General features: G+C 45.1%; 1 protein-coding gene across 1 annotated transcript; it reads left to right on the top strand.

Moving 5' to 3' along the window:
• The first annotated feature begins 390 nt into the window (after positions 1 to 390).
• Positions 391 to 6,562, top strand: LOC124683676 (diacylglycerol O-acyltransferase 1-2-like). The gene is made up of 16 exons (XM_047218147.1): positions 391 to 633; positions 1,739 to 1,819; positions 1,960 to 2,033; positions 2,118 to 2,193; positions 2,416 to 2,483; positions 3,120 to 3,243; positions 3,643 to 3,741; positions 3,873 to 3,974; positions 4,057 to 4,193; positions 4,775 to 4,856; positions 4,971 to 4,991; positions 5,148 to 5,210; positions 5,839 to 5,886; positions 6,156 to 6,218; positions 6,322 to 6,375; positions 6,451 to 6,562. The coding sequence occupies exons 1-16, from the start codon at positions 391 to 393 to the stop codon at positions 6,556 to 6,558; spliced, it is 1,443 nt and encodes a 480-aa protein (XP_047074103.1). The 3' UTR covers positions 6,559 to 6,562.
• Positions 6,563 to 25,293: the final 18,731 nt, after the last annotated feature.

The following is a 25,293-nucleotide window of genomic DNA, read 5'->3' on the forward strand; positions in this document are numbered from 1 at the left end:
CAAGAATGTACCACGGGGGAATCAGCATATTCCAACATAAAAGAAAATCGTGATAATATGATTTACGAGTAGTACTAAATTTCATTTTGCCTTAGGAAAGAGGCAAATTCTCCTAGCCGTTCCTCTTTTGATGACGGTGGCACAGACAGCTCGTGCCGTCCGTCCGTCCATGAGGCATCATCAGACGTGAGCTCATCGGAACTCGGAAGCTGCTAGCCGCCAAGCAGAGGTGGCGACGCCGCCCCGCACGTGTCGCGCCTCCTGTCTCCGCCGCTGCGCTTTTGCGCGTCAGCGGCACCCCGCCGGATCAAAAAGCCGCCATCTTTCTCCTTCCTCTCCCCTCGGCCGCCCGAAACCAAAACCCACCAAGAACCTTCCTTCCATCCATCCATGGCCCCGCCCCCGTCCGTGGCCGCGGCCCACGCTCGCGCCGGCGACGCGGTCGACCCTACCCTCCGCCTCCGCCGCGCCCCTGCCGCCGAGGCGGACGCCGGCGGTCGGCGGGAGGACGCCGTCCCGCCGCCGCAAACGCAGCCGCAGAAGCAGCACGAGATGTTCTGCTACCGCGCGTCGGCGCCGGCCCACCGCCGGGTCAAGGAGAGCCCGCTCAGCTCCGACGCCATCTTCCGACAGGTGAGCCGTCGCCGCCAGTCCATTGAATTTTTTTATTGCTATTATCCCGTCCAGCATCGGATCCCATCCCCACCGAGAGTTGCATTTTATTTTTCCTGCGTTTCTAGTTCGTGAGCTCCCCCGATTCCCTCAGCTAGCAGCACGCGTGCTGGCCTGCTCCGGTGTCTGGCCGTGCTAGATTCTAGGCATATTCTTCAGATACAGCATACAGGTGCAGTTCATTTTTATGGTGGCACATGCTGCTACGGATTGAGGCCGTTGCCTCGTTTCGGGGATCATGGGACCAGTCGGGGCTGGAGGGGCGCGGCGCGGGGTGCATGCTGCAGAGTTTTTCGGCGGTGGAAAAGGCAGAGCATGAGGATAAATGTCGCTGTTTGCAGAGTTTGGCGTGTTGAGCAGATGAGCTGGTGCATGTATGAGATGTAGACTTGTACTAGTCGTAGACTCGTAGTGTGCGCATAGAGTTGTTGGGAGTGTGTTGGAGGCATTGGCGATTGACTTTCGATTCAGGAGTGCAGATGCCGGACTTGCTGGGAACTGTCGTCATCCACATGCTCAGTATGCCATGCCAGGCTGACATCCTAAACTAGGATAAAAGGAAAATAGAAGTCTGTGTGTCGTCATATTAGGAACTGCTAATTTTGTTCTGCATCCCAATTTGTTCGGTACATGGATGGACTTTTTTTTTTGGCATTGTTCTCCACTTACAAGGGGATATGAGCCCACAGCAAGCCCTCACACTCAGATGCACGAATGATCATAGCATTTAATCTGTTCCGGTACAAAGTTCACTACATTTCTTCGTTAAAATCTGAACAATATCGTTGGATGAAACCAACTTCAAGGACGAGTGCATATGTTTCCGCGTCACACTATTCTGCAGATGTTCCTGGGCATAACACCAATGTACAGCATTATAGAATTGAATCCATATAAAAAACATTTCATTTAGGGTATAACCTTATAAGTACACCATATAATCACCTTCTTCTTATTACTCTTAATTTAACTGGAAGTGAACTCTTTATTTTCAAACCATATTATATTAATTACTCGGTTGTAGACAGAAAATTCCTGAAATACCTACTTCTTCAACTGGTTGCAGAGTCATGCGGGTCTTCTGAACCTATGCATTGTTGTGCTGATTGCAGTTAACAGCAGGCTCATTATTGAGAACTTAATGAAGGTGCGGTTGCTTCCTATTTGAATGCCCTTCATTTTCATTTATTTCTACTGTAATCTATCCCCTCCATAAAATAACACTTAGTTTTAGTGCTCCCGGTGTTTCTACGTGCTCACATGCTACCATGTTCTGAATTGCTCCAGTATGGCCTATTAATAAGAGCTGGATTTTGGTTTAGTGCAAGATCACTGCGAGATTGGCCACTTCTGATGTGCTGGTAGACATAATACTCACCAGTTCTCGTCTGGGTTTCATGAAACAGTGCTTGATTCTCTACAATTAATCAGTCTGTGAATTGCAGCCTCACTTTACCCATCTTCCCACTTGCTGCACTCATGACCGAGAAGATGGCTCAAAGAAATCTCATTCGTGAACATGTAAGTTTGTTTCTCAACACCTTTTGGTCTTAATCATCAGTTCTTCCCAGAATGGAGAAGTCTTTTCATCCAATATTCATTTCTTTTAATCTTATGTTCCTTATGCATAACTTATCTGGGCATAAGTGTGATATTGTCAAAACTTAGCATTAAATCAAAACTATTTAAAGTTCAGTATCTCGTAAGTGTCAATTGCTCATGACTTTGCTACACCTCTTGCAGGTGGCCATTCTTCTCCATATCATTATTACAACCACTGTCCTATTCTATCCAGTTGTTGTGATTCTTAAGTAAGCATATTTATTCTTTTTTATGCTTTGCAGTTTCTCTGGATGCATCTAGTTTTGACATTCACTTGGCTCTTGTGTATGGTGGTTTGACTTTGAAGTACAACCAGTTCGTTTCTCATTCATTTTACTTTTTGTATCTAATAATGTGGACATGTACTTGGTTCATGTGTTTCAAACGTAACTATTTCCTTTAGTTGGATGCTAAACAATTGCATAACTCTTCGATCTGATTTTATGTGGTGATCTCATTATGGCTCAATGAGAGCCTAATTTAAAATTGTTCCATTAGTAGTTCGCGATTGAAAAACAATGACAGTTATTCAGATCATTTAAAAATACGACCCATGGTGCCAATAAGTTCTACTGTGGGGGTACCGGCCTCTCTAATGTTTGTTACGTGGCATATGTCTGCGCACGCTAACATGTGTCATATATATGTCGAAGTAGGTATTGTGTGTTTGATAACTGTCAGGAGCTAGGATTACACGTCAATGGCAGTTTAGTGCTAAGTTTTCCACAAATATATTGGCCATGTGTTATTTATTGAAGTCCTGCCTTGTGCTTGCTATTATTTGGTTAAGCATTTGATTGCGTAAATATCCGTTCTAAGTTCAGTTACCTTCATTGTTTTTTCAGGTGTGAATCAGCAGTATTATCTGGATTTATGCTAATGTTTATTGCAAGCATTACTTGGTTGAAGCTTGTCTCTTTTGCTCATACTAATTATGATATAAGGGCATTGTCCAAAAGTATTGAAAAGGTATGAGTGCAGTACGATATTATATTTTACTGCAATTGTGGTTTCGAAAACATACAAGACAAATAAAAAGGCATTATCTGAAACCATATTAGCAAAAGGCTGACTGCTGCCGCATTTTTGGATCATCAATCAAGTGGACCAACGAACATTTTTCTTGTCTCTCTAAATGTGAATCTTTCGACAAGATTTAATACTGATCTTTTTATTCAAAATTGTTCTTTATTTTGGTCTCTTCAACATGGTTTCATTTAATACGCCAGGGAAGAATTATCTTGATATGAGTGGCTAGTGTTTTGTGCTTTTACACAGACTGGCCAGATCATTAAATTTCTGGCATGAATATGGTTACTTCCTTTTTAGTCACTGTTAACAGTAGAAATTCCCTTTAATATGTAATAGGGTGCTACATATGACAGTTCTATCGACGAGGAAAGCATTAAAGGTCCAACTATCAACAGAATAGTGTATTTCATGCTGGCCCCAACAGTTTGTTACCAGGTACTATTGTAGGACTAGGCCTGCAATTTCTCCTTTTAATTCCAAGTTATTAGTTGATTACATTATTTGAGAATATCTACATCAGTATTAACTATGTCTTTCCTCATGCTGCTCTGGTGTGTGTTATCCAGACAAGTTATCCCCGGACAGCATTTATTAGGAAAGGCTGGGTGACCCGGCAGCTTATAAAATGCCTAGTATTTACAGGCTTGATGGGTTTCATAATTGAGCAAGTGAGGCTGTTACATAATCCCTTGCGTTAGTTTTATATATATGTTTCTTCAATGAAATTAACGAAATCCTTTTTTGTTGCAGTACATAAATCCAATTGTCCAGAATTCCAAGCATCCGCTGAAAGGGAATTTCTTGGATGCTATTGAGAGAGTTCTGAAACTCTCAGTGCCAACGTTGTATGTTTGGCTTTGTATGTTCTATTGCTTTTTCCATTTGTGGTAAGTATCTTGATTACCTAGTATTGTCATGTTTATTATATTTCTCTTATTTGTTTCTTCCAGTCGCATAGAATACATCTGAAGACCTGAAACTAGTGAACTTGTTGGATATTGTGATTCTGTACAATACCTAACCAGCCTCTTATTGATTTCTCTTTTCACGAGTGAACGAGCTCCATACCCTCCCCCGTTGCTCGAGGTTTCCTATCCTTTCTTTCCTGGTCCTGAGTCCTCAAGCAGCTCACTTAAAGATACATGCCTCTCTTCCTCCTTTCGACCTCCCATAAGTCGCCAGGTTCTCCAATCGTAAAAGGGAATATTCCATGGCACAAGGTGTTGAGAAATGAGAAGTGGGCTATATCTCCCTTGTTTCTCCTTTTTTCTTTACGTGGTCACATCGTGCATGATGACATATCCATAGCTTTTGCATGAAAAAAATGAGTTTTGAGTACATAATTTCAGTAGGGCCAAATGGTTGACTACGTGAGGAACATACTATCATCGTACTAGTGAAATTAAGTTTTCAACAACCTTCAAACTCTTGTCTTCACAGCTTCGACTCATTTTTCTTCTGTATACAGGTTGAATATTCTTGCCGAACTTCTGCGTTTTGGTGATCGTGAATTCTACAAGGACTGGTGGAATGCCAAAACATTTGAAGAGGTGAAGGGCATGCTAAAAGTTTATGTTCTTTATTTTGGATTAGTATGAATAGAGCTAACATTGTTTGAATTTCGATGCATTGAAATGTGCTGGTATTTGGGGGACTTACTTCAGTATTGGAGAATGTGGAACATGGTAATTTCTCACCCATCCTTAAGAATAGTTGTTCTGGATTAAATGACAATTTCCTCCTAGCTGATAGATGACATATCTTAATAAGACCTAGATAGATTTCTGATTGATTGGCATTAATATGATATCCTTCCCTGACAATCGGCTACTTCTTGTCAGCCTGTTCATAAGTGGATTGTTCGACATATATATTTTCCTTGCATAAGGAATGGCTTTTCAAAGGTAATTTTTTCGACGTATCAAAATGGCTTTGTATTTTTTCATACCTGTGGAGATTAGATCTTGTGTGATAGCTGATGTTTGGTTGCTTCACCATTGCTGTATAGACAACAATCACTGCACTGTTCCCTGCAAAAAAAAAAAATCACTGTGCTCGAATATGCTAGTGCAGATAAACTAGAAACATGGTTAACCAAAGGACTATCGCCCTATTTTCTTCATCTTGTAACCTTTGATGCTAGTGAAATTAACTGAGATGAGAAAACAACTATTAATACTTGATAAGTTCACTCTTGGTTAACAACTTTGACATGGTAATTTAAATGGTTGTGAGACTACACTAACTAATATGCATGAATACTAAAAGAGCAACATGGGAAGAATTTCGAAGGTAGTGCAACATGGATGAGTAGAGAACATACTGTAATCTAGGAAATAGGAAATAGCATGGAAGGTCAAACAGAAGAATACCCAAATTTTACTTACAGAACGAGTGTAGAAAAAAATTCTTTATCTGTATTTATTGAGGCGTTAGTTTCACAGATCTCTGCTAGTACTTTCTGTTGATAACTGAGCTATTATGTTTTTTTTAATACATACTTCTGAAATTCATGTTGAATCTACACTGCAGGGTTTTGCCATTCTCATCTCATTTCTGGTTTCAGCTGTATTTCATGAGGTACTGCACTTCAACGAGAGTTCTACATTACCTGCCTCTGTCTATTTTTATTTTTATTTTTATTTTCCCTAGTCACCAGCTAGAATGGAAAATGGCTTGGCTCCATGTTCTTATCGTACTGATCTAGGTTGTAGGGAAAAAACAATGATAAACGTCATCTGAATCTTGGAATTTTCTTGTTCTGCATATATAACTTTACTTGCACTGAAAGGAAAGAACTGGTACGGTGTAACCGTCATTTCATCATATTTGTCAATGTCAACTTGCAGCTATGTATTGCTGTTCCTTGTCACATCTTCAAGTTATGGGCATTTTCTGGAATCATGTTTCAGGTATAGATGCAACTCCTGTATGAACTAATTTGAAGGACACTTCTTTTTCATGTTCTTACCTTTTCTAGGATCCATCACTACCTTCATGTCTTGTCTTTCTCAGATTCCCCTGCTATTGTTGACAAAGTATCTTCAAGATAAGTTCAAGAATACAATGGTAAGCCATGGTCACTGCAAAAAAAAAAAAATCCATTGTTTCTCCCGACACACTAAGCTCCATTTAACTTAACAGGTTGGCAACATGATATTTTGGTTCTTCTTCAGCATAGTTGGGCAACCGATGTGTGTGCTTTTATACTACCATGATGTGATGAACAGACAAGCTCTATCAAATAGATAGCTCTGTTTAAAGGTGTACTATAATACAGATCATCCTAAGCAAATCAACTCGGCATGAAGAAGTAGCTGCCGCTTTACAGTTGACCATCATAGCTTGCGATGCTCCAAGTCCATGCTATTAGATTTTTATGTGCCCAGCCTGTTGTAGTCAACTTGCTGCGCTCCAAATGTATGCTATGCTGGGGTTTTGGGTTGAGGCGTGTACACAAAAGATGTGTTGCTGATGCAACTGAAGATCATCTCTACACGTTCAGTTCACATGCCAGCAGAGCTATGTACATGTTTTTTAAATCTCAGTGGAGCTATGTACGTGATCCTGTGTAGATGTAAAAATGTATATGCAGTGTTATGCAATTCTCCGTGAGTTCAGGGTGAGCAAAAAGGCTCACTTTGAGAGAGAATAAGTACATAAACTGACCGCCAAGTCTGACATTTAGCACGTTCTGATTATCTTTGTGATGTGCTGACATATCAATGTGTATTGACCTTGCTTCAAGGAATAATGTAGCAACAACGTTGCAGTTTTTCTGCTCTCCACTTTTTTCATAGATGGCAATGTCAGATTTATGTGTGTGGATGATGTTATGGCGGCGTGGTCAGTGCTGCCAATTGCAGTCCTATTCTTTTTCATGCTTTTTCTAAAAGGACAGAACTAGGGAGCCGCTTGGCGTTTATCATGATGAATAGAAAAACTCTTTATCTCTCCGCTCGTGTTGCTGTTATCTTCAAGATCTTCCAAAGTTGTGAGATGTTGATATTTTTCAGAAAAAATCACACGTAACCATAAGATAATATTTTTTATTTGTTAAAGCAGTTGATTACTTGATTACATTATATTGGTCACTAGGTTTCTGCGTGGCTCTTCATCAGTGTAAGATTTGTACGACAGCAATGCTAGGCAGTTATATGGGTTTATCATCTTTCACTTGTTATTCTATTTCTAGGATACTTACTCTTCAGTCCTCCCTAATATTGCAACATGGAAACATATAAAAAAATGTTACCCCGTAACAATGTATTGTTATGGCAAGTACGGGAATATATTGCAACTTATGGTGAGGAATTTTTTTTTCCAAATGTAATATGCGATTGAAACTCTGAAGACGAACTTCGATGTGAGGACGGATCGCTGGACGAAATTATGGTTTGTGACAAAACTCATTTTGAAATTTTGACTTCAGCAATTAACTCGGTGATGCCTAAGTTTATAGATTCGTGTATGAAAAAAGATAGACCGGTATGACTAAGACTGCTCATAGTGGGAGTAACATAGCTAATAACATCACACATCTCAAGATATTTTGGTGACATGGCATGCTAATAAATGAAGAAAGAGGGTGAGGTGGTAACTAGCTATGTTACCATAACATCACACACCTCAAGGCAAGATGAGTCTACAACATAATAAATGATACAATGCATGACACCACATATAAATTACTACCCACTATGAAGGTAGTAACCTAAACTAGTAACATGGCATATGTTACTAGTCTAAATTACTCCCCACTATGACCAATCTAAGTAAGACACATGTTCTAGTTAGAATTTTCTTCTTATTAATAGTATGTTATTGCAGCCAGAGCGAGAGAACCCAAGTTGGTTGAAATTAGGCGATTTGCACAAAAATAACCAAAAGTGAAAGAAAAGCACAGACTGACCCTCCGGCGAAACTATTGCACCCATCTAACCCTTTTGTGTGGCGCCCCTCCCATCGGCGCCACACATTGGCATGTGTGGCGCCCCTCCTGCCGGCGCCACTCTCCCAGCCGACGTGGCGCCCTCGACGCTGAGCTGGTGCGCCAATCCGACGTGGCAGCATGTGTGGCGCCCCTCCCGTCGGCGCCACACTGATACGTCTCAAACGTATCTATAATTTCTTATGTTTCATGCTACTTTTATGATGATACTCATATGTTTTATACACATTATATGTCATTATTATGCATTTTCCGGCACTAACCTATTAACGAGATGCCGAAGAGTCAGTTGCTGTTTTCTGCTGTTTTTGGTTTCAGAAATCCTAGTAAGAAAATATTCTCGGAATTGGACGAAATCAACGCCCAGGGTCCTATTTTTCCACGAAGCTTCCAGAAGACCGAGGGAGAGACGAAGTGGGGCCACGGGGCGCCGCCACACTAGGGCGGCGCGGCCTGGACCCTGGCCGCGCGGCCCTGTGGTGTGGGGCCCCCGTGAGGCCCCCTGACCTACCCTTCCGCCTACTTAAACCTTCGTCGATAATAGCCCCAGTACCGAGAGCCACGATACGGAAAACCTTCCAGAGACGCCGCCGCCGCCAATCCCATCTCGGGGGATTCAGGAGATCGCCTCCGGCACCCTGCCGGAGAGGGGAATCATCTCCCGGAGGACTCTACACTGCCATGGTCGCCTCCGGATTGATGTGTGAGTAGTTCACCCCTGGGTCCATAGCAGTAGCTAGATGATTGTCTTCTCCTCATTGTGTTATCATTGTTAGATCTTGTGAGCTGCCTAACATGATCAAGATCATCTATCTGTAATGCTACATGTGCGTTTGTTGGGATCCGATGAATAATGAATACTATGCTATGTTGATTATCAATCTATCTATGTGTTGTTTATGATCTTGCATGCTCTCCGTTGCTAGTAGAGGTTCTGGCCAAGTCATTGCTTGTAACTCCAAGAGGGAGTAATTATGCTCGATAGTGGGTTCATGCCTCCATTAAATCTGGGGAGTGACAGCAACCTCTAAGGTTGTGGATGTGCGGTTGCCACTAGGGATAAAACATCAATTCTATATCTAAGGATGTATTTGTTGATTACATTACGCACCATACTTAATGCAATTGTCTGTTGTTTGCAACTTAATACTGGAGGGGGTTCGGATGATAACCTGAAGGTGAACTTTTTAGGCATAGATGCATGCTGGATAGCGGTCTATGTATGTTGTCGTAATGCCCAATTAAAGCTCACACTACTCATCATAACATGTATGTGCATTGTTATGCTCTCTTTATTTGTCAATTGTCCAACTGTAATTTGTTCACCCAATATGCTATTTATTATGGGAGAGACACCTCTAGTGAACTATGGACCCCGGTCCATTCTTTTACATCGAATACAATCTACTGCAATACTCGTTCTACTGTTCTCTGCAAACAATCATCTTCCACACTATACATCTAATCCTTTGTTACAGCAAGCCGGTGAGATTGACAACCTCACTGTCACGCTGGGGCAAAGTAATTTGGTTGTGTTGTGCAGGTTCCACGTTGGCGCCGGAATCCCTGGTGTTGCGCCGCACTACACTCCGTCACCAACAACCTTCAACATACTTCTTGACTCCTACTGGTTCGATAAACCTTGGTTTCTTACTGAGGGAAAACTTGCCGCTGTACGCATCACACCTTCCTCTTGGGGTTCCCAACAGACGAGTGCTTTACCGTCACAAGGAAGCTACTTTCTGGCGACGTTGCAATCCCACGTCAACTCCCACGTCAGCACACACATGCACTTATAATTGCCCAAAACATATTGTGAGACAAATCGTCTGGGACTTAGCCGTTTTGGCGAGGCTCTATGTGTGGCGCCGATTCCACGGGCGGCACACTAGCATGTGTGGCGCCGATGCCACGGGCGCCACACATCCACTTAAGTGTGGCGCCCGCGCCCGCCCCAGCCCGACCACACCTCTTCTTCTCTCTTCTTTCTTCTCTGCTCCCAGGAAACCGCCGCCGCCGCCCGCCTCCCCTTCGCCCCCCCACCAAATCGACCAAGGATTTGTCAGATCTATCCGGCCAACTCATTTCTCATCCATTCCTCAAGGTATTCCCCTTCGATTCCCTCCGATTCATCCACTAGTGTTGGTGGATTTGGTAGATTTGGATATGAACCCTAGACATGGAAATTTATGTTGGTGGATTTGGATATGAACCATTGATATGGAAATTAATGTTGGTGGAATCTACATTGTAGTATATGTGTTTGAACCAAAGATTTGTTGGAACCCTAGATATGAAATTTTACATGTATGTGTTGAAATCCTACGTATGTATGTGTTGAAGTGTCTAATATTTGCCTAGCAAATGCATTCAAATGTTTTACATATGCCTAGTATTTGTGATGGAATAACTCATATTTGTTAGGAATGCCTAGATATGAATGTATATGTATGTATATGATGTATGTGTGATGGCTTATTTGGATATATTCTCATGTATGTGTTGCTCATATTTGTTATGAATGGCTCATAATATGGTGTATTTGTGTAAACATGTAGGATGGTGTGGCTCCTAGATCAAGAATATGACAGGGATCACCGGGCTGTTCATATGACGGAGAGGACAACGGATCTTCACCCTTTGAAGATTCGTTACCATGGCACAGTGGATATACCGTATGACGAGAGGTACACGGAGCACATCGAGCCTACCGGTCTTCTCCCGTTCATATCCCTTGTAAGCCGTGGGAGGCCGAACATGAACGCCGCGGCACTCACCGCTCTTGTCGACCGGTGGAGGCCGGAGACGCACACCTTCCACTTGAGTGCCGGCGAGATGGCCCCTACTCTCCAGGATGTTTCCATGATCCTTGGACTACCTATTCAGGGCGAGCCACTTGTGTATGAACACAGCTTCTGATGGGTGGCGCCAGCAGATGGAGGCGCTTATTGGCATGGCTCCTCCGCTGCCAGCAGAACCAAAGGCGAGGGCTCCCGCCGGCGCGTCTTTCTCTTGGATTAGGCTTAACTTTGGACAATGCCCTGAAGGGGCCAACGAGGACACTATCAGGACGTACACCCGCGTGTACTTATGGTACATGATTTCGAGGACTCTCTTTCCTGACAGTGGGGGGAAGCTGGCCCATTGGTGTTGGCTGAAGGCGCTTACGGTGTTGGAGCACCGGTGGAGTTGGGGAACAGCGGCACTTGCCTACCTCTACCGGCAGGTGATGATTTGTTCTATGTACTATTTTCCTATAGTAGTGTGCTAGACAAAGTACTAACCAAATGTCTTATGTACGCAGTTGGACGAAGCTTGTCGCAGGACTGGGAGCAGGACTAGGAGCGGCGGTATTGGTGGATGCATGCTCCTACTTTCCGTATGGAGCTGGGACCGCCTATCAGTTGGGCGGCCTAGGACACTCACCGAGAGGCCATGGCCTCATCACCATGAGAACCTTGATCGGGAGCCGACTTGGGCATACCTTTGGGACAATGTCTCGGAGATAAAGAGCGATCCAAAGATCATGTACAGGCAGTACACTGCGGAGTTGGACACTCTTACCGCTGAGCAGGTAACCGATCACTCTTTTGCAATCCTAGTTTTCATTGATACTACTGGCATGTTCTAAATTCTGAAATATTTGTATGCTGCAGGTGGAATGGGAGCCATATGGTACCTACTACCGTATTGGCGCGGCGATGACTGACCTCAACCACAAGTGCACGGAGGAGGCGCGGTTCTGGCGTATGCGCTGCCCACTCATATGCATGTGGCTTGTTGAACACCACCAGCCGCACAGATTGATGAGACAGTTTGGGCTGTATCAGGAGTGCCCACCTCAGTGGCAAGACACGGACAAGGCGCTTCATAGGTAAACTTCTGGAATCATGCGATGGAAGATTCTTGATTGAAGAGGTAGAATATAACTTGTTGATTCTTGCAGACTTGATAGGCAGCGGCAGAGGAAGATCACAAATTGGCCTGTCCATCATAGCGGCCACATCACAGCGTTCCAACACTGTTTGGAAGCGACACGGAATGCTGGCCCTGTGGAGATTGTGCCTCATGACTTGGCCGCTTTCAACAACTATCTCCAATGGTTTCATCAAAGCACGCGTATCGAGTTAGTGAAGCACGCGTATGATGACGACATCTTGGACGACCCCATCGAGTTCGATGAGGTTGCGCAAAGCCAGCACGACACCGTTGCTCAAAACTGTTGGAGTATTGTAGGATTTTTCATGGTATTAACACAAGTCAATGTGTGGCGCCCTTCCCACAGGCGCCACACTGCACTGTGTGGCGCCCGTGGCATCGGCGCCACACATGCCAACTTATATCAACTTTTGGGTCGAAAACATCGAGGGGCTCCGGATGATTAGTCCTTAGCCGTTTTGGTGAGGCTCTATGTGTGGCACCCGTGGCATCGGCGCCACACATGCTAGTGTGGCGCCCGTGGCATCGGCGCTGACAAGGTATCAACTTGTCAATGCCTATGGATTGTAGGCTAGGGTTTAGTTGGAAGTAGAGGGCAAGTAGATCTCGAAGGTTTCAGCCGAAAAGTACTCGACGATTATGAAAACTAGGGTTTGAAACAATGATTCGATTCCCTCTTCATCCCTCGACTCCCCATTTATATAGGAGGCGGAGCCGAGGGATTCGTGTTGTACAAGTTACAGAGTCCGGGACGGTTTCTAATTCATCCCGCCAGATTACAAATAACACTTCCTATTACAACTCTAACTTTCCTTAATATATCTTGGGCTCCCGAATCTTCTTATTCTTCGGGTAGTGGGCCTTCGAGCAAACCCGGGTACTATCTTCGGCAGGCCCATTTGGGATGCCTATGTCGGTAGCCCACGAGATTTTCTTGAATCGTAGAGTCGGGGAAAATCTCCACTTGTTACTTTTATTCGACAACTTCAACTTTTCTATATTTCTTTACATAAAATTCTATATTGTACAGGGATAATGGTAGTTGGGGCTAGTTCATCGACGGATCGGGTACTAGTTAAGCTGCTCTAGTGGCAATCCGCAAAAACCTACTTCAAGATCACGTCCCTGGACATGACCTCGGGATGCTGGTGTAAACTTCGACGAGGTGCCGCTTAAGGTCTTACCATTACTGTCGAGTCCCGATCAAACTTTATCGGGTACCTAACGCGTCCATTAGGATTTTCTTCGTATCCGTTGATACGGATGAAAGTAGCGGAGCGCATTCTTCGGCGATGCCACGCCCGGCAGAACGGATCCGGGGTCTTACCTTCGCAAATTTGCGGCATTCAGAAATTGATCGCAACTTTGGCGTTCTGAGAATATATTGTCGAGTGCTTTTCCGGCTGTTGGAATGGCACATTTTATCGAGTCAAAGATGACTTATATTGTTCTCCCGATGGGAGTATATGTAGAGTTAGTTATAACTCGAAATATACTCTTTTGCTCTTTTATCTTTCTTTTTTCTCTGTCTTTCTTTCTTTTATAATTTCCTCGGGCACGCGAACAGCGTTCCCGATGGGAGTAGCCCCCGAGGCTACAGCCAAGGACTTGTACTTGGGTGTAGGCTCCACGCCTTATGCCGACATATTTCCCTTTCTCTCCCGGAGTTTTACAATTTCTCGGGTGCGCGAACAGCGCTCCCGATGGGAGTAGCCCCAGAGGCTACAGCCAAGGACTTGTGCTTGGTTGTAGGCTCCCACAATTTATATATTGCCATACTCGAAATTTTACTTTTGTCGAAGTAGCCCCCGAGCATTTGGGCAAAAACTTGTATTTGATCAAAGGCTCCCGAAGTATTCAATAACTTCTCCTGTCGTCAATCTTCTTTTATTTTTCTTGTCGGCATGCTTCCCTTAGTCAAATTTACTTCATCTCTGTTACTAGTCGTGATTTTTCTTCCTTGTGGGTCCATTGTTTCCACCATGTTGACACGTCGTGCAAGTGGGGGACACACGTCCTCCGCTTTCCTGGCGCACGTCTTTATGCTCTGTTCTGTTCCATCTCAGTAAAAATACCTTTTTACCCTTTATCTACAAGATATTTTTTCACCACACGATTTCTTCATCCAACGGTGCATTGCTTCGTCCAATTCCTATATAAACCTTTCTTCAACCTCTGTTCACATCTTCGTTTGCGCCGCACCTCTGTTCCTCTTTGCAAAAAACTTCCACTGCGCCCAACTCTCTTTGATCTTACGCACGCATGACTTTGCTTTTCCAGTGCCGTTGATGCCACCGCGCACGCGACTCACTCGCCACAGTACTCCAGAGTCCAAGATGGCCGCTGAAGATCTTGAGTGGGAGAGATCTAAAATCTCCAACCAAGACGTCAACATGCTGAAGAGGCTAGGCCTGATGAAGAAAGAAGACGCCATCCGCTTTCCCAGCGAAGAAAGCTACCCAACCCCTCCAATGGAGTACCGGGTTAGTTTCGTTGATCACCTCATCCGCGGCCTTTCTGCCCCAATTCACGATTTCCTCCGCGGCCTTCTTTTTGTTTATGGGATTCAGTCTGCACCGGTTGACCCCCAATTCCATCCTCCATGTCTCTATTTTTATCACTCTTTGCGAGTGCTTCCTTGGAGTCCCTCCTAAGCTGGGCTCTGTGGAAACGCATTTTACTGCCTCCGCCGCAATGGCTCCCACAACGCCACCTATAACATAGGCGGCGTTGTTATCTGTGTCCGATCTGACGTTGATTACTTCGACGTCAAATTTCCTGATTCTGTCCAAGGGTGGCACAAAAGGTGGCTCTACATACACGAAGAAAGTGCCAATTCTGTTGAGCACAACATAGTCCCTTTCGACGGAAGTGCCAAAATTCTGCGCCGCCGCTCCTGGGATGCTGAAGCTTCCGAAGAAGAGAAAACGTCGACAAAAGCACTTATGTCTCGTATTCATCAGCTTCAAAATACTCGAGGCAAAGAACTGTCTGGTGTTCAAATCACCGCCTACTTCCTTAGGATTAGAGTGCAGCCTCTTCAGGCCCGCAAAAATCCCCTTTGGACGTATTCTGGTGAAAATGGCGCCAATAGGCTCTCCAATGATCTTTCTGTAAAGGACTTGGAGAAGCTGATTCGAAGAATTTCCTCGCTTAACAAGAAGGATCCTATTCCCTCCTCTTGCCGCGTGGAACCATACAGCTCCGCTAATCCTCTCCCTGAGGTATTTTGTCTTCTCGAATTTCTGTTTTGTTCCGAACTTTTCCTGCATCTCATTGTATTGATACCTCTCTAATTTTCTTTTGTCGCTATTTTCCTGCAGAACCATCCTACTGTGGCGTCCCTTCCTCCTCTTCCTGAGGATGGAGAAGTCGAAGAAAGGGCCATTATCACGGATGACAATCAAGAAGCTCCATCCTTTGTGAACGAACCCGTGGATTCACGAAAATCTGCGGGTAATTCCGAAGGTACTTCGTCGGCACAATCTCCTCCTCCCGCTGTCTCCCCGAAAGGCAAAAGGAAAAGGAATGATGTCGAAGACTCCGGCACTTCCAAAGCCGAAGAAGTTGATCCTTCACACCAGAAGGCAACTTACGATCCTTATCTTGAATCCCTCGTCAGCTCGTAAGTCATTTTTATTTCTCCTTATTTCTGTACCCGAAATGTTTTGTCTTGTCTTGCTTTTTATGCTGTCTTCTTTTAATCACAGTGATGACGAGGAAGAAGTACGAACTGTCGACGTGGCTCCCCGTACGAGCACGTCACATACTTTGCTTGCTTCGGACACACTAGTTGAAGGAGAAGAATCTTCGCCTCCTCAACGAAACGTCGTCACCACTACTTCGCCATCAAGCCCCCTTGCGCCTTCACCAAAAAGGACAAGGATTGAAACGATTGTTGAGCCTGCCCCTCAGTTAGGCGGCTCTTCTACTTTGCTCTTGGATGATGTAAGTTTGTCGATATCTATATTTCCTCTATTTTGCTTTTTCACGCCTTCACTCGTTTTTCATACCGATATTTCTCTTTCTTTGTTCTTCTTTGACAGCCCATGATCAAAGAGCTTATTCGCATCGGATCCCAATTCATTGGGTATCGTGAGTATGCCAACAGAGCTGAAGGTAATAACTTTTTTGCTGTCTTTGTTTTTGACTTCTTGCCCCTGTCCTTTGTCGCAACCTTTTTGACCTTTCTTTTTTTCTTTTTTACTTCGACAGAGAAACTTGCAGAGGCCAACGAACGTGCCGACACACTTGCTCAACAACTGAAGCAAAGTGAAGCGGCACGCAAGAAAGCCGAACTTGTTGCTAGTGAAGCCAAAGCAGAGGCTGATGAAGCCAAAGCGAAGACTGCTCGTGTCGAGGATCTGCAGAAAAGACTTGAGGATGCTGAAACTGCTTTAAACGAGCACAAAGCTGCACAGGCTGATCGTGAGCAGGGGATCCTCAAGCGCCTAAAATCACAAAGTCGACGCACTCAAAGTAATATTAGTGATTCCTTCTATTTTTGTGCTACCCGCTGTTTCTTGTTTTTGACCAACGTTTTGTTTCGTGTGGCAGACCAAACAAACCAAGAATTTGACCTGGAGAATCCCGACAATGATCCTCTCCTTGACGCACTTTCTTATCTGGAGCTTCATGGAGCCGAAATTCGTGAAGGCGTGGCGAATGCTAGTGCGGGACTGTCGGCGCTGTTCCCCTACTTCTTCCCGAAGAAAGAGGAGCCCCCGACTTTCCTTACCCTTGCCAAGAGCTTCAATTCATCAGAGGACCTTGGACTGAAGATGCGCCAGGAAAACATGAAGATTGCTGTCGAGAGTACTGTTGCCTTGGTCGTCGACGATCAACAATCTGTTGATTGGATGAAGGTTGGCGACACCGATCAGATAGAGCTGTCAAGATGGAGGTCGTTGATTAAGGCAGCCAAGCCCAACACGAAGAAAATCCTGGCCTATCTTGGGATCAGACCAGCTGCAACTCCTAGCTCATCAAGGCCGGAGGTCTAGTTGCATGCCTCTTTGTTTTTTCGTTCTCTGCTTCTTTTGCCCTTGTCGCCAATTTTAGCTGTGGCGACAATTATCCTGGTAGTCCTTTAGGAGAAACTTCTTTTGTAATGCCTATGTAAATGTTTCTAAAAATTAATGAAATTTCCTCTGGCACTATCATTGATCCTGGCGCTTTCTTTTCCAGTTAATATTTGACAACTATTCGACCAATCCTTGCTCTGCCGATGCTTCTCCCGCTTCTTCCTTCTCGAAGAAAATGCCAATCGCTGATAACCCTCTCGAAGGTTCTTCAAACAAACATTCGTCAGAAGATTTGCAAGAACTTCGACATCAACTTCAATCCATGAAGAAACAAACTCTTGCGATGATGGAAAAATCTCGACAAGCGTCCGAGAGAGAGGAAATTGCTCTTCAACAGGCAAAGGAAGCCATCGCTGCGAAGGATGCTGCTGTTGCTGAAGCTGCTGAAGCTTCTTCTCGCGAGAATTATATGCTTCAGCTAATGACTGATGCCAGTTTGGACATGACAGGTATGTTTCCCGCTCGTAACCATATTGGATATTATTCTTCACCATTCGTTACTTGATTTTTTGTTTGATGTGTCAGGCTCATTTCTGGATGTTGTTGCCGAAGACCAACGTGTTGAAGCTCGAACCACTGTTTTGCTGAGACTGGCTGCGCAACATGGGTCTAATTTTTGGGTTACTCCTGAGCGCACCCGCCAAATCGTCAGATTTCAAGATCACGCGGCTCAAGTCCGCGATTTCCTTGACTTCTGTACGAAGACTTTATTCTTAGTTTATGGGACCATGTTTCCTCGGAACAAAATGCCAGAAACCCTTCCAGCTTTAATGGAGAAATTTCGAGATGCTCCTCGAATCCATGGCTTTGTGCGAGCTCAACTTTCTGCTGGCGCAAGATTTGCCATGATGATGATAAAAATTTGTCATCCAAAATTGCCCATAGATCAAATTGTTCCTACTTGTTTGGCGAAGATGGCAAAGAAAAAGAGAAATGTGGGCAAGATTGACGATTTGGTGACTCCTGTTGCTTGAAGATATGATGGATGAACTTCTTCGGATGGATTCTGAGTTCTTCGTGAAGGGAAGCTATGCTGAACATAGTACTCGTCCTTCTACTGAGCGGATAACCATAGATCATGTGCTAGGTTTCCCTTGAAAACTTTTTCCTCTTCTTTGCTGTATTTCTATCATTGATACATTTTTGTGTATTTGTAAACACAATCTATATTGTCAAGCTGTGTTTTTGATCACTGAGCCCCCGAGCTTTTGGCTGGAGTCTATACTGTTTTTCTATCTCGGATGTTTTCCCTCCTGTCATAATAAGATATCTCTATTTTTTCATTGATGGGTTGGAAGCCCCCGAGTGTCGTGGTATCACAGTTCTATATTTTTGTTGCGAGGTTCTTAGACCAAAGCAGTAAGTTTCTTTGGCGCATACACTATGTTTATGATTTTATTAACTTCCGATATTTGGCGAGGTATTTAGTGTACCAAGGCGAAATATTTTGGTAAGTCTAATATGTCTATATTGTACGTATTTTGAAACTTGAAGGCGTTGAGCCCCCGAGCGTGTCGAAGAATAAGAAATATATCTCCACTATCTTTATTATATTGCAGCACCGCGAGCCCGCCTCATTAAAAACCTTTCCGGCCCCACTCGGTGCCCCGAAAAGGAAAAGAGTGCGTCTGAAAACTCGCGGGCGTTTCAGTACATTGTATTTTTACAGAGAAGGACTATATTTCGACTCTAGGCGTAGAACCGCCTGAGCTGTGCTACGTTCCAGGGGTTTTTCTCGGGAACCCCTGTCTTCTTGTCCTTTATCCTGTACGCTCCTCCTTCAATTACTTCCGTTATGACGTAGGGGCCAAGCCATGGCGACTCGAGTTTTTCAGTGCGCTCTTGATTGAGTCGCAAAACTAAGTCTCCGACTTGAAAAGATCTTGGTCTCAAACGTCGACTGTGGTAATTTTTCAGGTCCTGCTGATATTTGGTTACCCTTGATAATACTTCGTCTCGAGCTTCGTCGAGTGCGTCGACGTCATCTTCCAATGCTTTCCTGGAAGCTTCTTCATTATACTCTGTGACTGCGGGGAGTCGTGCTCTATTTCTATTGGCAGTACTGCCTCTGCTCCATGGACAAGGAAAAACGGGGTCTCTCGTGTCGCTGTATTTGGTGTTGTTCGGATGCTCCATAACACACTTGGTAGTTCTTCGGCCAGGTATGTCGAGCTTTTTCCAGTGGTCCTAATAGGCGTTTCTTGATGCCGTTGCAGATGATGCCATTGGCTTTCTCGACTTGACCATTGGTTTGAGGATGTGCAACTGACGCGAAGTGCAATTTGATGCCTACCTCTGCACAATACGCCTTAAACTCCTTTGACGTAAAGTTGCTGCCATTGTCTGTGACAATGCTATGAGGTACTCCAAATCGAAAAACGATGTCCTTCACGAATTTTATTGCTGATGCTGCATCTGGTGAATTTATCGGCTTTGCTTCTATCCACTTGGTGAATTTGTCGACAGCAACCAGCAAGTACTCATATCCTCCTGGCGAAGCTTTGTGCAACTTGCCCACCATATCAAGTCCCCATTGGGCAAAGGGCCACGACAATGGTATTGGTGTTAATTCCGCCGCTGGAGAGTGAGGTTTGGCGGCGAATCTTTGGCACGCGTCGCAAGTTCTTACTATCTCCTTGGCATCCTCAATTGCTGTCAACCAATAGAATCCTGCTCGAAAAACTTTGGCTGCAATAGCTCGACTACTTGCGTGGTGACCACATATCCCTTCGTGCACGTCTTTCAGAATTACTCTTCCTTCTTCGGGTGTGACACACCTTTGGAGCCTGAAATACTTCGCTTGTATAATTCCCTTGATCCGTGAAGCTTTGGATCGTCGAATAACTCGCCTTGCTTCAACTGGATCGTCGGGTATTTCTTTCCTGAGGATGTATGATATATATGCTTGCATCCATGGAATTTGTATCATCATCACAAGTTCTTGGTCCTCTTCATCCTCCGTGGTTTCTTTGAGAAGCGTCGAAGTTTTCTCTTCTTTTGCTTTTTTCTGCACCTTTTTTGGCTTCGTGGATCTCTCCGCTATTTCTTCCCAAAATACTCCTGGCGGGATTGGGAGGCACTGCGATCCGATGTTTGCGAGGACGTCGGCTTCATCGTTGCTCAATCTACTGATGTGATTTACCTCGCATCCATCAAATAGCTTCTCGAGCTCATTGTACACCTCCTTGTATGCTACCATGCTATCATTGACTGCGTCACATTGGTTCATAACTTGCTGAGCCACCAATTGTGAGTCGCCAAAGATTTTTAGTCGAGTTGCACCGCAAGCTTTTGCCATCTTCATCCCGTGTATGAGGGCTTCATATTCTGCTTCATTGTTAGATGCGTTAGGGAACGTCATCCGAAGGATGTGTTTCAACTTGTCGCCTTCAGGTGATATAAGTACTACTCCTGCGCCAGCTCCTTCTACTCTCTTGGACCCGTCGAAATTCATGGTCCAGGTTCTCGATAAATCTGGGGGTCCCGTGTTTTGTAGCTCCATCCACTCTGCGATGAAGTCTGGCAGAACTTGCGACTTGATTGCTTTTCTTTTTTCATACGTGATGTCCCGAGGGGAAAGTTCTATTCCCCAAAGGGAGACACGCCCTGTAGCTTCTGGATTGTTTAGTATATTTGAAAGAGGTGCTTCGTTGACTACTATTATCGGGTGTGCCGAAAAATAGTGGCGCAACTTCCTTGCCGTTGCAATTACTCCATATGCTAGTTTTTGGTACTGCGGGTACCGCTGTTTGGAAGGCGACAGAACTTCGCTGATGAAATATACTGGCCTCTGCACTCCATGGAGTTTTCCTTCTTCTTCTCTTTCGACAACTAGCACCGTGCTAACCACTTGGGGCGTGGCTGCAATATACAGCAGGAGAGGTTCCTTTTCCTTCGGCGCCACCAAAATTGGTGGTGTCGAGATTGTGCGCTTCAAATCCTCGAAAGCTCTGTCGGCCTCTTCGTTCCACTGGAATTTATCTCCTTGCTTTATCAGAGCGTAAAATGGTAACGCTTTTTCTCCCAGCCTGGCGACGAATCTGCTCAAAGCTGCGACTCGCCCAGTTAGCTGCTGTATTTCTTTCAACTTTGTTGGCTTTCTCATTGTTACGATAGCTTGTATTTTGTCGGGATTTGCTTCAATTCCTCTTGCTGAAACTAGGAACCCCAGAAGTTCTCCTGCTGGAACGCCAAAAGAACACTTCGTTGGGTTCAACTTGAGGCAGAATTTGTCGAGGTTGTCAAAGGTTTCCTTGAGATCCTCGATCAACGTTGCCCCCTTTTTTGATGTTATGACGACATCGTCGATGTATACTTGCACGTTTTTCCCAATCTGTGTCGCCAAACACTTCTGCATCATCCTCTGGTATGTTGCTCCCGCATTTTTTAGACCAAAGGGCATTGTTTTGTAGCAAAACACGCCGTAAGGTGTAATAAACGCTGTTTTGGCCTCATCATCTTCTTTTACTCTGATCTGGTTATAACCGGAGTATGCATCCAAAAAGGAAAGACGTTCACATCCTGCCGTGGAGTCGATGATTTGATCGATCCTTGGGAGGGGAAAGTGATCCTTAGGACAATGTTTATTGAGACACGTAAAGTCGACGCACATGCGAAGGATTGTCGTGTGTTTCTTCGGCACCATCACTGGGTTAGCTACCCATGTGGCTTCTGTAGATATCTCTTTGATAAAACCAGCATCTTTGAGTCGATCTATTTCTGATAACATAGCTTTGCGGTTTGGTTCCGAAAAACGCCGCAAGGGTTGTTTGATTGGTCTCGCTAGAGGATCCAAGTTGAGGTGGTGCTCGGCAAGTTCCCTGGGTACTCCTGGCATGTCAGCTGGACACCATGCGAAGATTTTCCAGTGCTCACGGAGGAACTCGACGAGCGCGCTTTCCTATGCGATATCCATATTTGTTGCAATGGACGTCGTCTTTTTCGGGTCTGTCGGGTGAATCTGCACCTCCTTAGAATTTTTCTCGGTATTGAAAGTTGATTCTTTATTTGGCCTTCCAACGTCCGGCAGCACGTCGTAGTCATTCATACTTTTTGACGCTAAATACTCAGCTTGCATCCCGAAAGTTTCTGATAGCCGGTGAAAATCCTTATCGCACTTATCGGCTAAGGCGAAGCTTCCTTTGACTGTGATTGGTCCCTTTGGTCCAGGCAATCTCCACAACAGGTATGTATAGTGTGGCACCGCCATAAATCTAGCATATGCTGGTCGTCCCAACAAAGCGTGGTATTGCGACGGAAAATCCACGACTTCAAATTCCAGCCTCTCGATTCTATAATTCTCTCGGGTTCCAAACTGAACGTCGAGATTGATCTTCCCCAATGGATAACTTGGTTTCTCCGGTGTGATGCCGTGGAACCTTGTGTCTGTTGGCTTCAAATTTGCTAAGGATATGTTCATCTTCCTCAATGTATCTGCATACATAAGGTTTAAGCTGCTGCCGCCGTCTATGAATACTCGAGAGACATCAAATCCCGCAATAACTGCTGGCAAAATAAGTGCTGACTGCCCTGGTCGAGGAACTTGCTGCGGATGATCTGCTATGGTGAAGCCAATATCTTGTCCTGACCAATTAAGATACTCGACTGTTGGTGGAGGCATTTTTTCTGCCATAAACACCTGTCGTGAGATTACTTTCTGAGCTCTATTGGATGGCCTTCCCTTCTGAATCATCGACACCACTCCATTGGAGTTAGGATCAACGTAAGGTGGTGGTGGAGGTGCTGCCGCTATTCTGAGCTGATGTCGATTGTCGTCTGTAATCGCGGGAGGAGGTGGCAAGTGAATCTCGCTCCTGGGTTCTCGAGGATTTCTCTGTGCTGCCCGAGCGTTAGCGTGCTCTGCATACCTTAACATTGCCTGAAAATTTCGACAGTCTTTCTGCAGGTGCCCTGACTGTCTTTTTCCGTTGCTGTCGAGGAAAAAATGCATCTGGCACGGTCCGTTCATCATTTCTTCGGGGGACACGAAAGGCCTCGGGAACCTAGGCCCGCTATTTTGCCTGTTGCGAGAATCGTCCCTGTTATCGCCTCGCTGCTCACTGCTTCTCTGATAATCATCTCTGTTGTTTCCTCCTGTGTTTGCCCGAAAACCTGCCGAAATTTGCCCTGGAGCGTCATAGTTCGGGTACTGCCGAGGAAATCGTCGCCTCGGTTGATAATTTCGACCACGGTCCTCTTCTGGCGACCTGTGTCGTTTGTTGTGGACTGCATCTTCTCCATCTGCCCATCTATTTGCTATCTCCATTAACGCGGATACTGTCTTTGGATTGGTCCTTCCCAAGTCCTCGACATAATCTCCACGCCTGATTCCTGCGACAAACGCATCTATTGCTCTCTCGTCAGATATGTTTTCTGCCGAGTTTTTGATGATGTTCCACCTTTGGATATACTTTCTCATTGGCTCATCTGGCTTTTGTCGACATGCTCTCAACTCCTCTAACGACGCAGGTTTTTTGCACGTGGATCTGAAATTCTTGACGAACACGTCCTCGAAACTTTCCCAGCTGTCGATAGACCCTGGAGTAAGTTTCTTTATCCAAGATCGTGCGGCTCCACTCAAGTGCACCTGGATGCTTTGCATAGCTGTTGCCCTGGTTCCTCCTGTGAGCTTCACTGTCTCGAGATAATCAACTAGCCAATCCTCTGGATCTTGAAGGCCGTCGAACTTCTTGAAGTTGTCGGGTAACTTGAATCCTGAAGGGACTCGAGTTTTTCGGACTCTCCTCGTGAAGCACGGCAAACCACACATATCTTCGTCGTTAAGTTCTGGGGATTGCCGATGTTCCCTTCTGCCTTGCCGCGCTCTGTCGACCCTTGCTTGTGCTGCCGTGTCTCTTGCTCCACTTGGTCCTTCAGGGGCTGCCGTTGTTGCTGCTGCAGGTCGTGGACTATTTTGCCTTGCCACTCCTTCGGGAGGCGTTGATACAAACGCTGTCCCCATAGCTCCAACTCCTGCTATCGCCATATTGTACAGTGTTTCCCTTGGATCGCCTGGAGGTGGTTTAGATGCGAGGATAAAAGCTTATGTCGCCATATACCCGGCCTCTGGTGTCTTAGGGATAATGTTCCCTCTTGTGTCTATCGACATAAAGGACATGTCGAGGTTTTGGACCAAGTGCTCTCTTTCTGCTTCGGGTATGTGTTGTAACCTTGATCTCCCTCTGTTCCGAGCCTCCCTGTGGCTATCACCCGAAGTTCTAGATTGTCGACTTAGATCTGCCCTTCTCCTGCTGGATGCAGAAGCTGCCTCCTTTCTCCTGTTTAACTCAGCTGTCTGTTTTTCCAATTCTCTGGCAGCTCGTGCGAGCCTATATTGATATGCTTGTAATTCCTCTGGTGTGGCCGTGGTAGCCATTGGTTCTGTACCGTTCATAGCTCTCGCGGCTCTATCCCACGCTGCTTGCGAAAGTTGAACTCTGTCTCGCGGCTGTGGCCCGACGTATTTATTGCCCAGGCCTCGTCGCAGATCAGAGAGATCGACGTATGGATTTCCCAGATCGTCGAAAGCCTCAGATGTTTCCTCTTGATCTTCAATAGCATAAATCTGATGGTATTTTGTATTCAGATCTATATTGGGTTTGGTGACATCATCGTTGAGGTTGATGAAGACTTTGCCCACTGTGATAGATTTGTCGATGAAGTCATAACTGTCGACATTGCTTGAGCCATCGCTTATATATGAGTCCGCAGATGACTCAAACGACATGTCGCTGAAGATCTTGGCAAGTTTCTCTCTTGCCCTGGTGCTGACGTAGCGTGTCGACGAAGTTTCTTCTTCTCCTGACTCGGTTGACGATGTATAGCTTGAAAAATCGGAATCGACCGCCGACGATCCCGACGAAATCGGAATTTCGACACGATACGATCCTTCCTTCTCGACGCGAAAGTGAAACCTTCCGAACGTCATCTCCATGGGCTCCGCCAGATACGCATATGCATTCAAACGGGAGGGTGGGTGAGGAACAAAATCGACAGGACCAGCAGCGATCTGTT

This window comes from Lolium rigidum, chromosome 1 (genome assembly GCF_022539505.1).
Source record: "Lolium rigidum isolate FL_2022 chromosome 1, APGP_CSIRO_Lrig_0.1, whole genome shotgun sequence".
NCBI classification, from domain to species: Eukaryota; Viridiplantae; Streptophyta; class Magnoliopsida; order Poales; family Poaceae; genus Lolium; species Lolium rigidum.

Coding starts and splice junctions, on each gene's coding strand:
- LOC124683676 (XM_047218147.1), top strand. CDS start 391: ATGGCCCCGCCCCCGTCCGTGGCCGCGGCCCACGCTCGCGCCGGCGAC. Junction 634..1,738: donor CCGACGCCATCTTCCGACAG/GTGAGCCGTCGC, acceptor AACTGGTTGCAG/AGTCATGCGGGTCTTCTGAA. Junction 3,244..3,642: donor TGTCCAAAAGTATTGAAAAG/GTATGAGTGCAG, acceptor AATATGTAATAG/GGTGCTACATATGACAGTTC.